Source organism: Branchiostoma belcheri, unplaced genomic scaffold (assembly GCF_001625305.1).
Source record: "Branchiostoma belcheri isolate BF01 breed outbred unplaced genomic scaffold, Haploidv18h27 scaffold121, whole genome shotgun sequence".
Taxonomy (NCBI): Eukaryota; Metazoa; Chordata; class Leptocardii; order Amphioxiformes; family Branchiostomatidae; genus Branchiostoma; species Branchiostoma belcheri.
The window spans coordinates 163,276-180,705 of NW_017802614.1; the positions used below are offsets into that span (position 1 = coordinate 163,276).

General features: G+C 40.9%; 1 protein-coding gene and 1 pseudogene across 1 annotated transcript; one reads left to right on the forward strand and one right to left on the reverse strand.

Moving 5' to 3' along the window:
• Window positions 1-2,418: 2,418 nt before the first annotated feature.
• Window positions 2,419-8,264, reverse strand: LOC109463053 (annotated as a pseudogene).
• A 91-nt stretch (window positions 8,265-8,355) lies between these two features.
• On the forward strand, window positions 8,356-17,368 carry LOC109463052 (elongation factor-like GTPase 1). The gene is made up of 22 exons (XM_019759757.1): window positions 8,356-8,524; window positions 8,692-8,820; window positions 9,184-9,251; window positions 9,699-9,783; window positions 9,909-10,042; window positions 10,294-10,431; window positions 10,603-10,659; window positions 10,961-11,121; window positions 11,321-11,444; window positions 11,593-11,672; window positions 11,969-12,105; window positions 12,403-12,525; window positions 12,628-12,727; window positions 12,964-13,088; window positions 13,454-13,747; window positions 13,883-14,014; window positions 14,303-14,450; window positions 14,656-14,816; window positions 15,059-15,865; window positions 16,056-16,169; window positions 16,304-16,488; window positions 16,725-17,368. The coding sequence occupies exons 2-22, from the start codon at window positions 8,730-8,732 to the stop codon at window positions 16,911-16,913; spliced, it is 3,453 nt and encodes a 1,150-aa protein (XP_019615316.1). The 5' UTR covers window positions 8,356-8,524; window positions 8,692-8,729; the 3' UTR covers window positions 16,914-17,368.
• Window positions 17,369-17,430: the final 62 nt, after the last annotated feature.

Consider the following 17,430-nt stretch of genomic DNA (forward strand, 5'->3'; position numbering starts at 1 on the left):
TAATGGAAATTGCGGAGATGCGCATGTGTTGACGTAAATGATGACCTTAATGTCATATCCGATTATTAGAAAAGAAGAACGTAACTACCAAAGAGGAATAAAATCGATGTGTTGACTTCATATTTTCCACTGGAATGACGGTTTTGACGTACATCATCCGGTCTCATTTTATCATCTCGGTTTAATCTGTGTAGTACAGACTTTTGTGAAGTGGACTACTACACATTAGGAAGGTACCGACCCACAGAACATCCTGATTCTGAAGGTCTGTGACAGTCGGGTGCGTCACATGTACATGTGGACCATTGTTACGGACCGCTGACTATCAACACTCACGACGGTACAAAATATTTTCATGTCTGCTGCCACCAATTTAAGACTCGGTAGGCTGTATGTTCTTCGTGATAAGTGGTTAAGATGAAAGTTCTGTTTTCTTTCAGACTTGATTTTTACATGTATTAATGTATACGTGGCTACTGTGAGTGACACACACACACACACGAGACTAATAACATATGATAGAATTGCGTCCACTGTGACGTTTTAAAACGTCATGAACGATCAGAACTGTCTTTGCTGCTATATAAGTTGATTTGATCAAGCATAATTTGCATGTAGAAATTGGGACAAACACGTGAGCACTTCGCATGTATCAAAGTTGAGGTGACAGGCATATACCCAAAGCGACGTTAACTCTAATTAGTGAACAGGACGTTTGACAACCATGGGAATCACGATTTTAGCATCGCCCCAGTATACAACTCTCTTAGGATACCGTAAAAGGCTTCCATGGTGTTGAACTGGCGGACACACGTGCTGAAGGCAAGAAAATAGTTTCAGAACACTGACTGTTCCTGCTTCAATAAAAATTGAAATATTGGTAGAAAAATACTTTTCTTGGGAAAATTGGTCATTACAGTATTTAAACAACTAATAGAAAAAGAAAACAGACAGAAGGGCAGACGTACAGAGGGATAGGCAGGTTCAATGAGCTAGATGGGCAATTGGTGTAAAGCAGACCAATAATGTGAGGATGATATCGACGTAAAGAGTTGTTGCAGCTAACAAACTTTCACATGTTTCAGTAAGACTCGTGGATGCAGAAATTAGGTCAGCTTTCAGAAACCTGTAAAGGATAGCGATCATAATCATCATGTTGGACATGCGCCTCATGACCAAATTAGTAGTAAATTGATGACGCCTCGTGGCTTGCTGAAATCAAAAGGCTTAGTACTTGCTGCAATTAAACTGACAAGATTGTGAAGATAAGCATAAATAACGTCCTTGTAAATTTATCGTCCGTCACAATGGACAACATGACAACCTAATTGTTGTCAGACAGAACAAGGCAGTTTGCAAACCTGCAGTTGGACGGAGACCAGTGATCAGGGGCGGTACGTGTCAGATCTAAATAACGTTTAAGTGTTTTCTGTTTTTCTGTGAGAAAAAAGGAATGTCACGCAGACAGTATGTCCTGGAAGAATAACTGTGAGAGGAAATGGTGCAAATTAAAGAAATACAAAGACGCCGCTTACCATCTCCAGGAGCCTTGACGGAAGTGTATATGTTTGTCATGGATACATGATATAGTGGGACTGAATAAAGCACAACTATTTAAGTTATGTTTGTACCATATAAAACGTGTACATTCGTGTCAAAGATTTCATAGACATTTGTGTTCCAGACAATACTTCCTAGTCTGGCCCGAGCTGACATCTTGTCCCAACTATTCTATCTCCTTAGTAACATCCTTATTTAGTGTTTGGACACAGGAACGAGAATTTCATCCTTTGACGTTCACTGAAGGGTATGTGAATGGCAACGTCAGTTAACAAAGCTTTTTCCTGAGTGCTAGTGATTTACATTGGCGGTGCTGTCGACAGGCCAACTGTTTCCATAGAAGTGCCGCCAACCTAAAGATGTATTCAGACGCAAAGGGACAGAGGTTCTAGATTTTTTGTCCTTGGCGACCTTGTCACGCAAACCAACTCTTGTGTCCAGTTGCCACATACAAAACCGCGGTGCGGTGACAGCGGCGCACTTTGTTTGCAGACAATTGACAAGATATGTTGAATGTGACAAAAAAATCTTGTCTCAGCATGGACCATTCTGTTTCGGTATAAAGGTGCACCTCTACATGGACATGGCTGAGCGAAACTGTTGAAGACGGAGTCCGTTCCTACTGCTGACACGCCACGTGTCTCTGGTGACTCCAGGCTGCTCCCATGGCCTTCATGGCATCCACACTAACCCAACCACACTAAACGCATTTTCTCAGCTTAATGTGTTTTAAAAAAATACGTTAGGTCGTCACGTAGACCACGTCTCACCTAGGTTCCTGATAACTATTTCTACATATAAAACTGTTTGGAGTTCAATGATTTATAGAGATCACGATCATCATAGAGATATGTATCATGGACTGGAAGTGCACCAGTTGAAATCTTTATTTTATTGAACAGACCATAATATCATCCAGGCTAAAAAGGAGATATTCCGGGAAATTTAGAACTATTAATAGACTATGTATTGCAGGATAAAAAATGGACACCTGTTGTGGTGTCAACAGCCTTTGCAGTTGATGTATGTGTACAGCATCCTCTGATATGATATGTGATATTATCTATGACGCATGCACCTCAATATGTTGTTGGCAGGCAAATATGTAAAGGAAAACAGGGTGGAAAAAAACAGTCATGTCTGGTGTTATCAGTAGATGTGTCACTTTTTGATCTCCAGCATAAAGACATACTAATAAATCATTGATTATAGAATATTTTTCAGTAACAACAGTTTTCAGTACATACAACAAAAACGCATTTCCTGGTATCACGTGTATCATTCAGATCTATCAATCCCAAATTCTTTGTTTGAAATGTTCATTAGCCTGGCCATGGCATGTTTAACTTTATTTCTGCTGCCTGCCCCATTACTAGTATTTTCCTGGTAAATATGAGAGTGATGAAATCACATTGGAATGGCCACAGGAGTGTTTTACCCACTAAAAGAAGTGCCTTCCCTCCACAGCTTCTACAAGCCCTATAGTTCATCTTTAGTGTCTTTTCCACTGTGCCTATAATTATACTGGTGATTTGCTGTGATCAGGGGAGATGCAACCACTGGCCCCTCAGTCTCAACCTTCCAAACCACTTGGCCTGTTTCACCACTAATTGCCAAGACAAAGCCACTGTTGGACCCCACAAACACCCGTCCGTGTGCATCCAACATGGGGCTGGATATGACTGCATCTCCAGCTGGGGTCTGCCAAACAGTGGTCCCATCTGAAAACATAGAAAATTGCTTTCTGGATTAGCTACTTCCAAAATACTAATGTTAGCAGTATCTAATACAAGATCAAGGAGGGTGCTAACTCTTCAATAACATAGGGATGATTGTTATGAAATGTACAATTTTGGATCTTGTACACTAATATGTTGAGTTATTGATTAAAAAAAGTTAGATAGTTCAGTTGAACACATGCCACAACAAGTAGACTAAACCCCACTGTAATGGCCCTGTGTGGCCCAAGGGCTGCAGAAATTGAGATAGGCACTACCCTTATACACCATAACTTAGTCTTTATGTGGAAGTATATAAGGGCACACCTGTTTGCTTTAGCTTGAGGACTTGGCCACCACTGGTGCCGATGTAAAGGTTTCCTTCATTGTCCAGTGTAGGGGAGGATAGAACCTCACCTCTCAGCTTCCTCTCCCATCTCAGCTCCCCTTTTTCAATGTCAACAGCAACAACAGACCCTCCATTGGTTCCTATTCAGAGCATAAGAACAGCACATGTCTGCAATTTAAGGAAACTTAACTACTACAAGAAATGAGAGACATGTAAATCATGTTGAATATAAAACAGCTGATGTATTTTCCAGACATGATTCAAAGATCTGTTTCAGTATCTCAACAAGTACTACAGTATGGTGCATCATCGGAGACACCTAGCTATTCCTTCAGTACTGCAGCTATTGAAAATTTTACGACTGGTCAGTTTTCGTATTTCAATTTAACCTTATCTTTCATTTCCGTTGTACATGAATATGCCTGACAGTTGTAGAAATCTAAATTGAATCTTGGCTGACGTCAAAAGACATTTTTCTGATGGAAAGATACAGTCAATAAAAGACGGAGCCTTATCAGTTTGCTTAGTCTATCCAGGCTGTGTAATGGTCCTGATGGCTTGCATGCTTGACAGACTATAAATTATTTGCAGATTCCAACCTACCAACAAATAAAGTTCCATCTGTGGCAATGGCAGGTGTAGAGTCTATCCCATCATGCTCTTTTCCCACATCAAACGTGCTGACAGGAGTGCCAGTGTCTGCCTGCAGGGTGTAGATGTGAGAGTCCTGGCAGCTGAAGAGCACAGACTGACCGTCAGGACTCAGGACTGGAGAGGACCAGTTGCTACCACCAGCTTTAAATGACCACACTAGATTCCCTGGAAATGAAAAAATGTAATTGACCTTCATTACTTCCTTGTGCTATAAAGATGATGTATGATAGTTATTACATGTACCAAAATTGCATTAGCACATGTTCAATGAGGAAGTTATAGATTAACTCACCATGTGCCTGCTTTGATATGGTACGTACAATATGGTATGTACAATAGAAAAATTATACCATTAAACCTTGATTAAACTATTACATCTAGGATATCTAGTCCTTTAACAGACTAAATACAACTTATAATTCAAAGAATAATTTCCAACACCATTGCAGTGTTAACCTTGACATTAAAAGGCCTTACCTGTCTGTGAGTCTAGTGCAAAAAGCGTTGTCTTTGTTGTCTGCCATGACACCTACATACACCAGCCTTCCACCACTCCCCATGGCAGGACGTCCCCAAATCTCCCCACCCAGGTCACGTGACCACTTCACCAGCCCATCAGGTTTGATGGCATAAATGTGGTTCTCCAAGGTGCCAACATACACGGTACCATCCCGGCCAACCACAGATGGACTTCTGACTGGCCCTGGAAGCAAACACAGTGGACGTCTTGGACTTGCAGCACAGTTTCAATCCAATGGACTTATCTAGACTTGACTGCTTTTCAAAGAGTTTGACCAATTTAGAATAATATTAATTAAAGCTGTTCCTAAAAAAGTTAAGTACAATACGGATATCAATGAAAATGGAGGTATGCAACCTGTTACTGCTTATGACAATGCCCTTGGCTGTTTGCTAACCTATTTTCACTGTCCATACTGAATGCCCATCCTTCACACGCAGGGCGTTCATGTAGCCATTCTCAGACCCAAAGTACAGCACAGACTGGTCAGGACTGAATGCAGCAGTGGACCCCAGATCCTCTTCTAGATGATGGAGATAACAAAAGTCAAGCAGGTCAAGCAGGTGACAAAGAATAGGTAGTCGCATCATGTATGAGTTGTAAAAGAGCCTATTTCAATCTGTCATCACCTCTAATAAATTGCTAAAAGCTACAAGCAGAGGTACAGCGAGATTGACGGAAAAATACAGTACTTTAGAACATTTGAACCAAAACTATATAACATTATGTCTATACAAATTGTCTGTCCCTCTAGTGATTGACATAGCATTCCTGTTACTCTGTGACTAACCTGAGGTAAATGTCCACTTCACAAGTCCTGTCTCACCATCTAAGGCATACATCCTTCCATTGTCAGACCCAATAAATATTGTCTCATCTTCCTGATTGACGACATAAGTTAATTCTGTTTTCCCAGAATGTTTCTCCTCTTGGTGCTCTTCAATTGTAGACCCCATCCTAGTTAAATCATCATGGCTACCTGCATTTGGGTTTTCCATGATTCTGTACCATGTAGCATCATCTATGATTGGCTCTCCATTTACCCCAATCCTGACAGAGGCAAGGTTATCATCAATGTCACTCACAATTTTTTCACTTAATTTCAACTCAAGGACCTCTAAATTATTTTGTATATGCTCAGCATTCACAGATCTTGGTATCACAATAACACCTTTCTGTAGCGCCCATCGCAGGACAATGTTAGCTACAGAGGCATCCAAACTTTCCGAGAGTTTCAGAAGGAAAGTATTTGTGAAAACAGGGTTTGTATATTGTCCTTGCCTCATGTACATCCACTGTGTCCCCAGAGTGCTGTATCCCTGATACACGATGCCATGGCCTTCACAGAACTCTCTTGTAGCCTTGTCACGATAGAACGGATCAAACCAGTTTTGCACCAGAGAAACAGGCACCTCTGCCATGGCCACAAGCCTCTCCAGCAGGGGAGGGTAGAAGTTGCTGACTCCGAGACTTCTAAGTTTGCCTTGTCTGTGCAGCTCTTCCATGGCCTTCCAGGCAACTTCCCATGTGCCTTTGGGTTCATCAGGGGCGCACTGGAAGTAGTCAGAGCAATGAACATTGTGGATCAGGAACAGATCAATGAAATCAGTACCAAGTTTCCTAAGGGACACATCCACGGAGCGAGTTGTCAGCTCATGACCAAAATAACGTGGGCTGAGTTTACTGATGATGAAGATTTCTTCTCGGGGAATGCCAGAGTCCCTTATGGCCCGACCGATGGATTCCTCCGAGTGCCAGTATGCCTGAGCTGTATCGATCAATCTAAGAAAAAAACAAAATATGATTTTCATATCTTAACCACTTTCTCTCTATTGGTTAAATGTAACCATTATATCATGTTGACAAGAACAGATTCAACAAGAGATTGTCTACTGGATCAAAGACAAGTGTCACTGTGATATAATGTGTTGCTTGCCAGTCATCTTGTGGGGGCAGTACAGCCTACAGGCAGGTGCACACCCACATCCTCAATGGTACAACTTGTATGCATGCTTTAGTTTTACCTCTCCAGAGAGGTTGAGTGCCAGTGATAAGGGCCATCATGGGCTCCTTGAGAAATTTCACATCTAATGTGAAAACTGTGTTAGTCATTACTGTTGGAAGATACATGTATATCAATTGTAACATCTTACCTATACCCAGCTTTCAAAGCAGACAAAACAGCATCGTAAGTTTTGTCCCCCATTGCTGCTGTACCCAAGCCAAATACGGGAACTGAGGAAACATCATATATAGTATAGTGATGAAGATTATTCTGTGAAGGGTTACTCCAAGGACATTATACTCTGTGTATAATGTCCTTGGTTACTCGTAGATAGATGTAAAAATTGTATTTTTCACAGACCTAACACATAGTACATGCATGTTATCATGATATCAAACATAGAGTTGTCCATAACATGAAATCATATAACTGTTACACATGATGTAAATATTTGAATACAATTTTTCATCTATCTTAATTTAAAACAGGCAGATTTGTGGCTTACTTGTGTATCCACTGGCCATCTTTCTGTCAGGTAAAGGAGATGCTGTGTTCAAAGCATCTTGGACATCTAGTATGATGATGATGATGATGTATCGGTAACTGAACAGTGCTTTTTCCAACATGTCCCAGCCTGGTTCACTAGTAATGCAAACAACTTGGTCATAAAAGTATACACTATACTACATACCACGTGCACATACCGTAATGGTAGAAATTAAGATTTAGAAAGAGAGACTGGAGGGCTGGGCACCAGTCTACTGAGAGTTTGGTACTTTTGCAGCTACCCTGGGTTGTATGCATTATCCTCTGCTTTATTTTGACAGAATCATTTTCACTCTACTTAACGTTACTCATCCTGTCAACAGTATAAATTTTTCCACTATTGACAGGATCGTCTTGTCAGTAGTGCAGAATGATCAAAGATCCTGTTACTGACAGGATGATCCAGTGTCAATAGCCATTCCCCTATTCTTTTTAAAGGCGTCCTAAAGGGACCAAGGAACCAAGAAGGGAGCCTGAAGAAGGACCATATTATTAAAGTTATGCTTTAATAACTGTTACAGCTGTCTCCTTTTTACTTGCATGACCTCCTGCATATTTTCCAAAGTAACCTCAGTCCCATCTTGTAACATTTTAAGCCGTAACTTCCTTCCCTTTACCAAGAGTCCCAGGGACTTAACCAAATCGACACCAAACCGATAACCTATTGAAGGTATTTGAGAGATTGTTTACCTGGCCTTTGAGTCCTTTGGGCCTTTGGCAAGTACACGTGTCCACATTTACGACAGTGTACCATTTACGGCATACTCGAAATTACGACAGTCGGCTAGACAAAACTAACGGTATATTCAGCACCACACATTTTTGCAAAGCATGTCAAAGAAATTTGCTATAAAATAGAATTTGAGTATTATTTCTTGACTTCAAAAATAAGACAATTTATAAAGGTTATTTACTAGGGTATTGCGTACAAATGGCGATAATGATTTGACTGCAAAATTGAGCCGGCAAAATTCACATGTCCCGAATACTCTGCTAGGTTTATGGAATTACGGAAGCATATGCAACAACATGGCGGCTTACAGTGGTAAACTGTAACACGTGAAAAAAGTGCAAAATTTCAAGATTTTGCAACGTCCCGGCACAGAAATATTACATTCAACGGACTCCACACCCCAGAGATATCCATATTCTGCCTGGAGCCCTCACTAAACGTAAGTATTTTCAACTAAAATAACCCAAACTTTAGTGGTGTTTCGCAACATGCATCCTGAACGTTTTGTTTACCTGCGCCTGCTAAATTATGTAACTACGTAAGAAAGAATGAATTGTGACGGATTGTAAAAGAATTGACACTTAGCATCTTCCTTTTCCGCCCAAGATTTGCCAGGTTGATACCGTCAGCACTCGAGTGTCGCCATGAGGACAGTGACACCTGGCCAGCTGGCGCAGCTGCAAGGGAACCCACAGAACGTCAGGAACATCTGTATCCTGGCACATGTCGACCATGGTAAAGACTGCTGCTTCTGGTACTGAGCACTAACATTACAGACTACCAAGACAGTGACAGTCAATATACTTTCTGTCTGTTATGTTTCAGTATAGCCACTGTCAAGGTGTGCCACATGTAGAATGTGATTGGTAAAAATTATGATTTGTTTAACAGCTGGAACTGCAAAAGTCTTGGGTCTTTGAGTGGGAAGAGCAGTGAGAGTGGCAATTATATTTTCACTATTAATGTTACAGTTTTCAATGTTGATTGTTTTCATAGTCATTCACAGTCAAATGTTAACTCAAGAATATTAAAACCATAAAATTACCATTTCTTGATTTATTGTTACTCAGCACTTCACCATCATGATTCTTTTCTCAGGTAAAACAACTCTTGCAGATGTTCTTGTTGCAAGCAATGGTGTTATATCAAAGAGACTTGCTGGAAAAGTGAGTAACTACATCAGTATATGCAAAAGATGCCACATACAAAAACAATTAAGCTGCTGTATAAGTGTGAAAGTCCCAAGTAGCAGGCTCACAACAGAGAAGCAAATGTTGAGTTAGCAGCAATTGAAAGCTCAAATTGGCCTGCAGGTCACTTTTCATCGGGGTCATGAGGGAAGAGGTATGAGTCAGACGTTATATAGTATAAAGATCACATCATTTTAAGTCCTCCATAAGTCTATATATTTTACACATACATGCTTTAAATAGTTCAGACGTTGCACGCAGAAAGTAGAGATTATTGTAAATGTAATATTTCTTCCAAGTTTAACACAGCTTAAGGCAGCTAAGGATATTAATATACTAACTGAATAAGACAAAGACACCATCTTGACACATTGCTAGAAACTGGAAAATGACACATTGCTACTGTCCCTTTTGTGATGTCAGCTGCGCTACTTGGACAGTCGGGCCGATGAACAGATCCGAGGGATCACCATGAAGTCTAGCGCCATCTCACTGCAGTTTCAGAAAGGTCAGTGACCCTCTGTTTTGTTGCACTCATTTCATGGCAGTTATTGCCTCAGTAAGATTTAAATTTCACTGAGATTGAGAATGTTGGACATATCTGACCTGCTGATATGGTTGTCTGTTGTACAGAGAGTGAGGACTACCTGGTGAACCTGATTGACTCCCCCGGCCACGTGGACTTCTCCAGTGAGGTGTCCACCGCCGTCCGCTTGTGTGATGGAGCTGTGGTGGTGGTGGATGTTGTAGAGGGGGTGTGTCCACAGGTTGGCACAGCCTTCATACATACTGAACAGTAGGGCTTAGAATATTCTAAGTGAGGACGTCTCTACTGTACTTCTAGTCTAGACAGTGAAGTGTATTTACTGCTTGTCCAAGAATCATGCAAGAATCAAACGTTTAAAAATGGACTGTTTGTACAGTAAATAGTCAGAGCATCAAATAACTGTGGCTTGTTGTGATGAATTAGTTTTCTTTGTACTTAACACAGTTACCCCCGGTATGTTTGTTACTGTAGACTCATGCAGTACTGCGTCAGGCATGGTTGGAGAACATCAAACCTGTCCTGGTACTGAATAAAGTCGACAGACTCATCACAGAACTCAAGAACTCCCCCATGGAAGCACATTTGGTACTGCAGCAGGTTCTGGAACAGGTACACATACATTTGTAAGAATTATGTGGAATTCAGCCGGTGATAAATTTGCAATTGGGTGTAGTACATAATGTAGGAGCTTGTGTTGCAATAGCTGTAATCAGTAGAGTTGTTTAACTTTCCTTTGTCATCATCAAGATGCGATATGAAAAGTCAGTTTTATACCAACAGGTCAACTCTATTATGGGAAACCTCTTTTCTACTGATGTCATGAAGAAAGGAACAACTGTGAGTTTATTTTACATGTTCTGAAACAGCTTAGTCTAGCCTACTTTACCACAATGTTTTGCTGCTGCTCCTGCCATGATCAGTTTCGAGTGTTGATTTTGTATATGTGATTTTTGTAAGCTTTGAATGGATTATTGAATACTGATGTCATACAATGTACCTGCTGCTGCCTACACATGGATTTATGAAATACATGTATCATAAATTTTTCTCGTCACATGTTTGATTGCATGTTTGTATAGGCTACCATGGAGGCTAAAAATGAAGTGATCATTATTTTTGCCTTGATTGTAACTTACAGGAAGACAGTACCAATGCTGTGAAGGAGCCCACAGTTGCCACTGAGGACCATGTGTTTGACTACAGTTTAGAGCTGGACCACACTGATGACTCAAACCTGTATTTCTCACCCGAGCAAGGCAACGTCGTGTTTGCTAGTGCCATTGATGGGTGGGGTTTCAGGTGAGCCTGTCCAACTTGTATTGTTGTATTTTGAAGGAAACCAATCCTATAACTTAGCAAGGTCATTTGTTCTATTGTACATGTATATTAATTAGTATATTGCTGCCTCTTTATGTTAATAAGATGACTGGTATACAATAAGACATCAATACATATGCAACATACTGGTACATATTTTTACCGGAATCTATGCTTCCAGATTAGAACACTTTGCTAAGCAGTATGCCTCAAAACTCAACATCAAAGAGGACATCCTTCAGAAGGTTTTGTGGGGAGACTTCTACGTTCACTCCAAAACAAAGCGGGTCATGAAAGGAGCTCAGGTAAAACTTTGGAAAACTAAACTTTCCGCTCAGGCTTCATCTATAGATTTAGTTTACTATTAACAAATGTTGTGACATGGTAGACCAATTTTAGAGCAATTTTGTGTCTAATGTGTCGAAAATGTCTCTCTTTTTCTTTGATTTCTAGGCCAAAGGGAAGAAACCACTTTTTGTACAGTTTGTGTTGGAGAATGTCTGGGCTGTATATGATGCTGTTCTGGTGAGAAGGTAATGTTCCCGAACTTCATATACAATGTTTTTTAAAATTAGTTCAATTGAGTTTCCAACCTGATAAAACTATTCAATTCATATAGACTGTTATGAAACTATTCTGGACTAATATTTGGAAAAAAAAACTTAACTACAACTAAGAACATCAGAAGACCAAGAAGGTTGCAGAAAACTGGTTGCCAAAGATGCTACAACAATCTACCAGCCTGTAGAATAGGAGAGGAACAAAGGAGCAGTGTACTACTATATTACTAGTAAGTAACATGTGTGTTCATTGTCTGTTGTGTCTCTAGGGACAAGGAGAAAGTGGAGAAGATAGTGAAGTCCTTGAACGTGACCCTGTCAGCACGAGACGCCCGTCACAATGACCCCCGGGTGCTGCTGCAGGCTGTATGTGGACAGTGGCTGCCACTGTCTGAAGCTGTGTTGGGTATCCTTTTGGACATTGACCTCAATATCTTATGACACAGTCATAGATTAGTTTGATAGCCACTGGTACATATTTCAACAGGAAAGACTAAAAAGATAGGTAATCTCCATTAGCCGGCTTTGACTTCTGGATAAACATATATGTCATTTAGTACATTTTTACATTACATTTACAACAATCACTTTGTCCTTAAATTTCTCTTGAGATTATGTTGATCCAAAGTGTATACCAAAAGGTTTGATGAGGTAGTGTTGCAGACACATTGATGTGATGTTGTTCCCTAACCACTGCATGTAGCGATGACAGTGGACCAGTTACCCAGCCCACTACAGATCTCCCCTGAAAAGGTGGAACACCTCATGTGTCAGACTGCCCAGAGGTTTGACTCCTTACCTCAACCTACACAGAAGCTTAAACAAGGTACAACCTTTCTTCTTCTTAGATGAAATGTATGTCATTGTGTATTTCACAACTAAATACAGACAAAAATCACCAACCATAACTTCTAATATGTGTATGCAGATTTCCTGATGTGCAGTGCAGAGGACTCTGCTCCTGTTATTGTGTTCATCTCCAAGATGTTTTCGGTGGACCCCAAAGTGCTGCCTCATAACAGGCCAAGGTAGATGTTTGCGCCTTGATGTGTCAGTTGAAGACACCCATGGAGGGTACTTGAAATAATTAAGGGTAGCCAAAAGTCCATGCCATATTTGATGTACATGTATTGGGCACTGTCTTTTAATTTTTTCTTATGTTCCCTGATTTATTAAAAGTTTAGAAGTTAAGGAATCATAGATATATTAGAGATAATCTTTCTGACCTTTTTTTAAAACCAGTGACAATATGTATTTCTTTCAGACCTCTGACTCAGGAAGAGATAGAGAAGAAACGTGAACTTGCCAGACAAAGGCACCAGGAGAAGTTGGCTGCCCTCACCAGTCAGACACAGGAACCTCAGCAGGAGCAGGCTACCGAGGAAAATGGTTTGTAAATTACATATGGTATGTAGTGCAGTAGTGATAACAATAGAATTTCAACGTCATCTTTAGTTCACCCCTTACTATATAGGTGCTTCTTCTTCTTCTTTCATTTTTTTCATTTTGAGGCGGTCACCTTCAACTACCTGAAGATTCTGCTGCCCTTTTGTGGCTAATACGAGATGGGGTTCACCAGGCCTCCATCCAGGAAAGTCGTTTAAAGTGCCTTTCCCAAGAGCACAAGATCAGTGACATGGCAGGGTTCGAACCCGGGACCTCTTGGTTCTGAGTGGAACGCTCTGTCATTATGTCACACGACCCCACAAAGGCACCACATGCTTTATCAACATGCTTTATTATGTCTCTCCCAGGGAACAACACCTGTTCAACAACCATTCTTACCAATAAAAAGGAGAAGGTGGATGACGACTCCAACGTCTTTGTTGGATTTGCTCGAGTGTTCAGTGGAAAAGTGAAGAGGGGGCAGCAGTTATACATCCTGGGACCCAAACACAACCCCTTACATGCCCTGCAGCAGTTGTCTGATGCACCTGGAGATCTCTCACAGCTGAAGCATGTGGCAGCTGTCATGGTGGAGGACTTGTACCTGTTAATGGGAAAGGAGCTGGAAACTGTTGATGAGGTGCCAGCTGGCAACATACTAGGTAGGCCAAACTTGGGAAGTAGAATTAATGGATGGTATTAAATGTACATTGCATTTTTGGTTTCTGCTTGTGATACCATATTTGATAGTCAGGTCTAGAAGATTTGTAAACACCTGTATTTGAATGTCTGAACAGGAATTGGAGGTCTTCAGGCCCATGTGTTGAAGTCTGCCACTGTATCCAGCACCATTGCCTGCCCTGCCTTCTCTCCTGTGTATCTAGATGCTGCACCCATTGTCAGGGTGGCTGTTGAGCCCAAACATGCAGGTATGGATACTGTGTAGCTACTATAGAGTACTAACTCAAGAGTTTGATAAAAGTAGAAACTTCATTAAAATCTATTGAATTATATCTACAAGCATTTTTTTCATTTTCATGCAAGCAGAAATTTTAGAGAATACCGGTACTTATTTCTAATACATTTGATGGTAGATGATCTAATATGGTAGAAGAAAGTGAGAAGATAGCAGCATTGTCTAATAGCTCAAAAAGTAGTATTATTGTGATATGGCATTTTTCCATATTATGGTACATTGCTGACCACCTCCTCCCCAGGAGACATGAGTGCCCTGATGCAGGGTTTGCGGCTGTTGAACCAGGCTGACTCGTCTGTGGAGGTTCTGGTGCAGGAATCAGGGGAACACGTCCTGGTCACTGCTGGGGAGGTCCACCTGCAGAGGTGCCTGGACGACCTGACACAGAGGTGCTCATAACTATCCTGAACTTGTGCCTGCTACTTGTATGTTAGTGTCGAGGATTCTTGGTGGTTTACGAAATCAAACAAAATTCATCATATCTCTGTGGTGATCTGAGCAGTATCTTAATATTATCAGGAAGATAAAATGAATTGTGACTGTTCATAGATAGAAGGTATCATACTAATGCTCCACCACCTGATACGTCAACAGGTTTGCCAAAATTGAGCTGAATGTGTCGGACCCCATGGTGCCATTCCGAGAGACGATCATCCCCCCTCCTAAGGTAGACATGGTCAATGAGGTCATTGACCATGACACAAACCGCATCACCAAGTCTGGAAAGGAAGCTACAGATGAAAAGATAAAATGGGGTAACTGTTATACCTCTGTTTGTTATACAATAGTCCTTCAATCCAAACCTTTAAATAAATAAAATTTAACTGGTCTTTCCAACAACAAATAAGTTTTTACTAGTCTACTTTCAACCACAGAAAATATGTTGTAGTTGTCAATCTTTACACAAATCTAAAGTATCTTTTTTTAAGATTTTACTGCTATGTACTTGTTGTTGTGTGTCATAGACACTGCAGCCATCACTATCCATTATTTCCAGGTGGGCCTGTCCTGGTACAAACTCCAAACAAACTGTGCAGTTTGAAGGTGAGTGCCATGCCTCTGCCTGAGGACATCAGCAACCTTCTGGACAATAATGCAGACCTGCTCCGCACACTGGACAAGATGACCAAGTCAAGCGGGGACATCAGTCGCCATCAAGCTGAAAGAGCAAAGGTCACAGCAGAAACACTGAATAGATTAACTGAGCTGAAGTCCACTCTTGAGGCCAAGTTTGCACAAGCAGGTAAACATTACAGAGGTGCCATAGATCAGATCTGGGCATTTGGACCCAGGAGAAATGGTCCAAACATACTGCTGAACAGGGTTGCAGGTTATCAGCGACCATCGGTGTGGGACTCCATAGACAAGGGAGAGGTGAAATCAGCAGCACAGTTTCGACCTTTTGACCATGCCATTGGGAGTGGGTTTCAGCTGGCAACCCTGGCAGGACCACTGTGTGAGGAGCCCCTCATGGGAGTGTGCTTTATGGTGGAAGAGTGGACCATGCACGGACAACTGTCAGAGAAGAGAACAACAAAAAACAATGATGCTCTGACAAACGATTTCTCTAACGCTGCAGTATCAAGAGAGGAGGAAACAAGAACTGAAGGGGAGAGTGTGTCATCTGAACACTCAGATGCCTCAGATACTGTTGGTACGTCTATGTCTCCTTGTAGTCACTTTGTCTCCCCCAGGGAACACAGACTGTCACAAGGAGTGGATGAGGACTCTGAGTCCAGCGGAGATGACTCTGACAGGGAAACAGCCGAGTCAGACTTCATGAATCGTCACGGCCCATTCACAGGTTGGTTAGACTGTTAAAAGATTTTCAGCTTAGGTCAGATAAAATGATTCAGAATATACATTTTTAACCTAAATTGTTCATATTTTGACACCTACAATTAAAGAAAATCCTTGTCTTCCCAGTGTTTCCTTTCATTTGTGCATTAAAATTAAAAGTTTTAAATGTTAATGAGCCTTCAATTTTGCTTCAGGTCAGCTGATCTCTACAATGAAGGAGGCCTGCCGACGAGCTTTTCAGAAACACCCCCAGAGATTGATGGCTGCCATGTATACTTGTGACATCCAGGCCACAGCAGATGTACTAGGTGAACCATGCTTTATTACTGAAACCCATCATGCTTACATATCAGTTACCATGTACTGTAGTTGTATTTTAAATATTAAAGTGAAGGTCTTGCAGGCACATTCTCACAATGAATATGCCTGGTTTGTATTGAAGGCAAGATGTATGCTGTGCTTGGTCGAAAGAATGGCAAGGTTCTGAGGGAGGACATGAACGAAAGTCTCTCAGTCTTCAGCATCCAAGCAGCACTTCCAGTGGCAGAGAGTTTTGGCTTTGCTGAGGAAATCAGAAAGAAAACAAGTGGACTGGCCAGCCCTCAGCTGGTGTTCAGTCACTGGGAGGTGAGTTGGACAACTGTCCATATACATTGTACTAAGTAATAGACTTGACTCATCTCAACATATTGGGTATTTTACATGTGATAATAAAATTTTCACTTCACTCCTTAAAATTAAGTATTGTCTAATTATTTCTGGTAAGATGAATCACATTTAGATATAACTACATGTATTTCTGTCTTATAATGTATCAAATTGAACAATCAGGTATTTTCTAAGGTCTCCCATTTCCGTTTCAGGTTGTTAACAGTGACCCATTCTGGGAGCCAATTACTGAGGAGGAGTTGATGCACTTTGGGGAGAAGGCTGACTCTGAAAATCAAGGACGTCTGTACATGAATAGTGTCCGGCGGCGAAAAGGACTATACGTTGATGAGAAAATAGTAGAACATGCTGAGAAACAGAGAACCCTATCCAAAAATAAGTGAATGCACCTTTTCCTCTTAGCTAGTTTCCCATTGGGGCATTATAATTGGCACAACCAAGTTTAATATCCTCTGATAGCATTCTCATGGATTAAATGTTTATTTCCCTATTCAACTAGTTCTTTTCTACTAGAATACAAATCTTTGATGACTGCTAGTAGTATGACTTGTGTATTCACTGGTATCTAAAATATGTAAGACATATTGTTAGACATATTGAAAGAATGACAGAAGCATTTGACCTAAAAAAAAGGAATGCCACTTTTGTTGTACATTTTTGTCTGTGACACTGACAACTTAATGAAATTCAAAGGTCAGTACTTAGGGTAGAACTTTTTACTTTTGCATTCCTTACAAATACACTATTAGTATATTTTAGTGATACTGAAGGTGATTGACTGGTAGGCTGTTTCTTCTTCAATATAGTAAAAGAAGTGAACTTTGGTTGAGACTTCCTTTTCCTGATTCAAATCAATGCTTTCTGTTGAGATGCTTAGTGTTACCCAACACACATCTCCCA

Bases quoted from the DNA above. Each gene is read 5' to 3' on its own strand.
- LOC109463052 (XM_019759757.1), top strand. From the start codon at position 8,730: ATGAGGACAGTGACACCTGGCCAGCTGGCGCAGCTGCAAGGGAACCCA. The intron at 11,122-11,320 runs GTGAGCCTGTCC...CTATGCTTCCAG, and splicing joins ATTGATGGGTGGGGTTTCAG to ATTAGAACACTTTGCTAAGC. The intron at 15,866-16,055 runs GTTGGTTAGACT...ATTTTGCTTCAG, and splicing joins TCGTCACGGCCCATTCACAG to GTCAGCTGATCTCTACAATG.